Consider the following 5,200-nt stretch of genomic DNA (forward strand, 5'->3'; position numbering starts at 1 on the left):
GCAAAAAAAACCTATTTGTATATGCTCCACAAGGGAAAACAAGGAACATTGTTTACAGCGAGGTGTTATAATCACAACAGCAAGAAAGTATGTACATGATCACCTTCTTTTACGAAACTTCATTGACTTTCATATATTTATATTGACATACATTTGGATGCGTGTGTGTATATACATCTCTATATATAAAGATGATGCGTAGTCTAGACGGCGTTTTTAGATTTCATTATTCTCTTTAACCCGGGCAACGCCGGGTATTTCTGCTAGTTGTTAATAATCACACATACCCATTCAAAATTGTTTTATATTTTTCTGTTATGAAAAAATTTTGTGAAAATATATTAGTAACTTAATGAATCCTTTAATGAAATATATTTTTGTATTTTCTTTTGCTGATACAAAAACATTGTGTCATCCAAAGTTTTTTTAGTGTTATGGTATTGTGTAATTTCTCATTGTTAATTACCTTGATAGTTAATACATTCTGCTAAATTGGTTTTCTTTTACATTTCTAGGAACATGAATCTGAAGGAGGAAGAACACCTTTAATGAAAGCTGCCAGGGCAGGACATCAATGCACTGTCCAATTTTTAATAAATAAAGGTAAACTTGTCTTTATTTTGTTTCTTGAATCTGATTTAATATTTTTTTTATGTCTATTCAATCTGATGGTAGTATGCCTAAAATGATATCTAGTGAGAAACTATCTTTTATTGTTTAGATGCCTTTAACAGCGTGCATTTGTTGCCAGTGTGCCAGAATCAGAAAAGCAGCAAGAACGACATCCAGTTTCTAGTTGTGCTGATCTCACATGTATTAATCTCTTGTAAAGTGACTGGCTATCAGAAGGTACCAATGGTAAAACTTTCTCAGTAGGGATCTGTTGTCAAATAAGAACTAATCTCATTATAACACTTTGAGGAATTACCTTAGCTAGAGATTCCATCAACAACTGAATATTTGTATTCTCTTCCCAAATCAAACGAAATATAAATTTGCTGAACAATTTCCTATCTTCTACACTTACACTTGTGCTCCCTTTTCTTCTGCTCACATCCCAACTCGGCCTTCTCTTTATCTCTAAAATATAAATTTCTTCTAATCTATTTAGATACATTTATTCCTCTTTTTTTTTTTTTTTTTAAATCTTATTCTTAAGTGACAGCAATAAAGATTTTCAACTTCTTTCAGGTGAAACTTTCTATCTCTTTGATCATCTATTACCCGAACTATTTACTAAACTTATTCAGCTATTTGTCTTTGATTGACCTTTGCAACATCTTGAACACTTAATCTCATTTCACCTTTAATCTCACTTGCTTTGCTATCATCATGTGCATATTTGGTATCTACTGACTTCTGCTTTATTGCTACATTTCACTGTACATTGAATTACCACTCATCAGCTTCATTTATCTCTTCTCATACAAATTAACTAATTTTTTTATTCTAAGCCCTCATCAGTAGAATTTCATTCCTTATCCATCTGAAATTGTTGTTTCAACAATTGCTTAATCCTCTCATACATTCCACACATCAAACCAATGGCATCTGAATGGTTTGCAAGAAGTTTAGTTGCTGCCATAGAAGCTCAGATTTACACCACCTTGGGGGAATAAACCTCTGTCACTTACATGAAAGCTTTTGGTTGCAAACACTTGTACAAGAAGACTGCTCAGAGAGCAAAAGTTTCTTTAGCATGAATTATGATTTATTAAAGTCCAACCCATGCCAGTATGGAAAATTGATGTTAAATGATGATAAAAGTAGATCAGTCAGTTTTGCCTATCACTTACCAACTGTGGTGACATTGCTTGTAGTCAGTGCCTTTAAAATTGCTATCTACTCTGCACCCAACAAACTCTTTATCAGATTTCCTCACTAAAACAACTAACAAAAGCATAGACTCTGTATGTTACACATACATGCTCTCTCTTTCTGTCTGTCTTTTTCTCTGTCAGCAAACTTATATTTTCATTTTCTTACGAATATATTTACCTTGAAACATAAAGCCCCTCATAGGGTTTACTTATTTCTCTAACATTCTTCCTTCGCAGTTTCATTCAATAGTACCAAAATATAGATAATACACATTTTAAAACAGAAGACCTGCTCATCTTAAACCAATATATATCTAAGATAGTCATAATCCATACAAGACATACATCACAAAATGTGGCTTCCTTGTGCTGCTCACACATTTGGGATAATGCACTCATTCACCATATTGCTAAAAACATTGTGCTTGTGATGAGCATTCCTTCTTCACTCTATAATTTTTAACGTTTTGATCTGTTCTTATTTGTTCCATCTGTCACCCTGATCCCCTAAATTTGCTTCTGTCACCCTTGCTCTGTTACATTCTTCAGACTACATACTAAACATTACAATTCTTAAAACAATTAAATAGGTATGATAATCATTTGGTATTACTGTAAAGCAAATTGAACATGGCTGTAGCCATTGCACTCTTTTGTAGCTAAGGCTTCATTTGATATTTTTATTAGTTCTGTCACAATCTTTTTATAGATGTGTTAAATTTCCTTGGTTATAATGAAATTCAATTATAGGGGTTCATTATTTTTAACTCCTGTGAGGTGCAATAATTTAAGTTCAATGCTAGTACAAGAAAATGTGTACAGAATTATAGCATTTGCATATAATCATAGTATATGTAATGCAATGTAATAATATGTGGAAAACATATAAAAAAATATTAATTCTAGTTCATAATTTTAGTTAAATTAGAGTACACCAAAGTTGTTATATTTTTGAAATGTAGTTTTTTACCATTTTATGAGTAAAGTTATGTAAATTGATAACTTGATCAGTTTTGTAATTAAAAATTAAGATTTTGCTTAGTTAGTCTCTTGTAATCTAGATTCTATATTTCTGTACATTTTTTTCTTTTCTCTTTTGAGGTATTATTTTATCTTGATTGTCTACTTTGAATGTAAATTGCTTTAAGTCAACTTAATTTGCTTTGTTTCATTTTCCTTTCAAGGGGCCAATGTTAACCGTCAGACCTCAACAAATGATCACACAGTGCTTTCTTTAGCCTGTGCGGGAGGCCACCTTGAAGTTGTTGAACTGTTATTAAATAGCGGTGCTAACCTCACACACAGGTTGAAGGTATGTATTTTCACTAAATAGAAATCATAATTTTATATGTATGCATTTTTGACTCTATTTTATGATTCTTGGGGGGAAAAACTAGTAACCAAAAGTCATTGTTTATTGTACATATATTTAAATCAAAATAATTTTTAAACATATCATTCAAAATAATTATTAAACATTATATTTGGAAGATTATTTTGCATGAATATTACTCAATGCTTATGATAGAAAATTGTGAAAAGTCTCTTAAAGTACATTTCCTTATGACTATCTAAGAAACATTTCAGAATTTAGATACTTCCTTCTTATTATTCAGGATGGCTCGACCATGATAATAGAAGCTGCCAAAGGAGGCCACACTGCAGTAGTAAGCCTGCTATTGGAGTTTCCAAATAGGTTTATGCATTCTGCTCCTGAATACTCTCAACCAACTCATCAAGATGTCAATCTTAACACTGAGGTAAGTCTTTTCTTGTTTTGTCTAATTTTATGCAGCATCCATTTAAAATCAATAATGTAGAGGAGTAATATCTGATTTAGTATCAAGATCAATATAGGAAAATAATATCATTTTAAAAATACTAAAAGAATTAATAAATAAATTGTTGCATCTTTGGAATTGGAAAGTATCTTGTTTTTTTTTATAGCTTTTAAATTAAAATATTGTTTATTGGAAAATATTGACGATTGGTTATTCATATTTTATAATTTAAGTAATTTACCTGAACAAAATAGGTTATCTGTATTTTTCATGTATTATTTAATAGCATAGAGTCCCTGTACATGGCTTGGGAAATATTGTTCCTCCAAATGATCCAGATTCCGGTGCAATGAATGCTAATGGTTATGTTCCAAGTTTACCAGGTAATTACTTTTCATTTAAAATAACTTATTCTTGGAATTATGTACACTGAAATATTCAAATGGAAGATAAGTTTCTCTGAGTAAAATAATCACTATTAAATTCTTCATTAAAATGTAAAGTATAAATGTAAATTTAGTTAAGATATTGTCATTTGTAATCAAAATTATTAAACATAGTTAGGAAATTATCTTGCATAAACTTTACTCAAACAAATTTTGTAATATATATAAGTTATAGAAAGTCTCTTAAATGTATTTACCTTATGAATATCTATGAAACATTTTAGATTTAGTTTTGTGATTTGTCTTCTCTTCAAATTCACTTTATTTATTTATTTTTTTTTTCTTTTCAAAGACCTTTCTCTTTCTCAGTCTATCACTGCAGTTAGACTGCTTGTGTTTGTTTGTAATTTTTTTGTATTTGATCCCATTGTAAAATTTCCAGCTTCTGTTGAAGTTGATTTTTGTTTTGTGAATTCAAATTATAAAATCGAATTCTCACAGTACATCTCTCCTAAATTCTGTCTCCTGTCAGGAATGTCATATAAACTGATGTAGTTTAAGCCCATAGCAACTTCACCTCCTTATTTTCATGTAAAAGAAAAATAAGCTAAGTATTCTCAGAATATTGATTATTATGTAGACATTTTAATGTATCTTGAACAAAATGTTTACTTTGTTCTATTTTGTAATAACTATAGACTTTTTAGAAAAATTAGACATGACAGGTTAAAACTATTTTTATTTCTCATGACTAGGTCATATTATTCACAGTAAAAGTGATATTCTTGTATCCTGAAATTAATTTCATTGCATAGCATTCAACTGAAGAAATAATCCTCTGCAGTTGCACAGTTGTTCATTATGAACAATGTAAGACAAATAGTGAGTTGTGTAATTTTCAAGTTCACAGCCAAATATCTATATATATAAAAATGAGAATGTGTGTCTGTCTGTCTGTGTGTGTGAATCCCTAAAACTCGAGAACTAAGCAACCAATTTCATTCAAATTTTACAGATGCCTTACTTAGGGTTCCAGTTGTGTTTTAGTCAAAAAATTTTTTTAACTTCTTGCAGAGTTCGAGCCCACGGCAACATAATATCTCCTCCACTATTTAAGTATTACGTGTCAAAAGTGAAACAAAAACATTCATGTCAAATACTTTCACTTTAAAAATGAAACTATTCCACTAACTGAAACAATCACATTTCGATA

General features: G+C 30.2%; 1 protein-coding gene across 3 annotated transcripts in view; it reads left to right on the forward strand.

Moving 5' to 3' along the window:
* The window catches only part of LOC106883585 (ankyrin repeat domain-containing protein 17), a 120,858-nt gene that overhangs the window by 86,777 nt on the left and 28,881 nt on the right, over nt 1-5,200 (forward strand). For all 3 annotated transcript variants that reach the window (XM_014934654.2, XM_014934655.2, XM_014934657.2), the window contains 4 exons: nt 516-603; nt 3,005-3,132; nt 3,437-3,580; nt 3,888-3,984. In XM_014934654.2, the coding sequence (XP_014790140.1) occupies nt 516-603; nt 3,005-3,132; nt 3,437-3,580; nt 3,888-3,984 (457 nt within the window). The remainder of the gene's footprint in view (nt 1-515; nt 604-3,004; nt 3,133-3,436; nt 3,581-3,887; nt 3,985-5,200) is intronic.

The sequence above is a fragment of the Octopus bimaculoides genome, chromosome 5 (assembly GCF_001194135.2).
Source record: "Octopus bimaculoides isolate UCB-OBI-ISO-001 chromosome 5, ASM119413v2, whole genome shotgun sequence".
Classification (NCBI taxonomy): domain Eukaryota; kingdom Metazoa; phylum Mollusca; class Cephalopoda; order Octopoda; family Octopodidae; genus Octopus; species Octopus bimaculoides.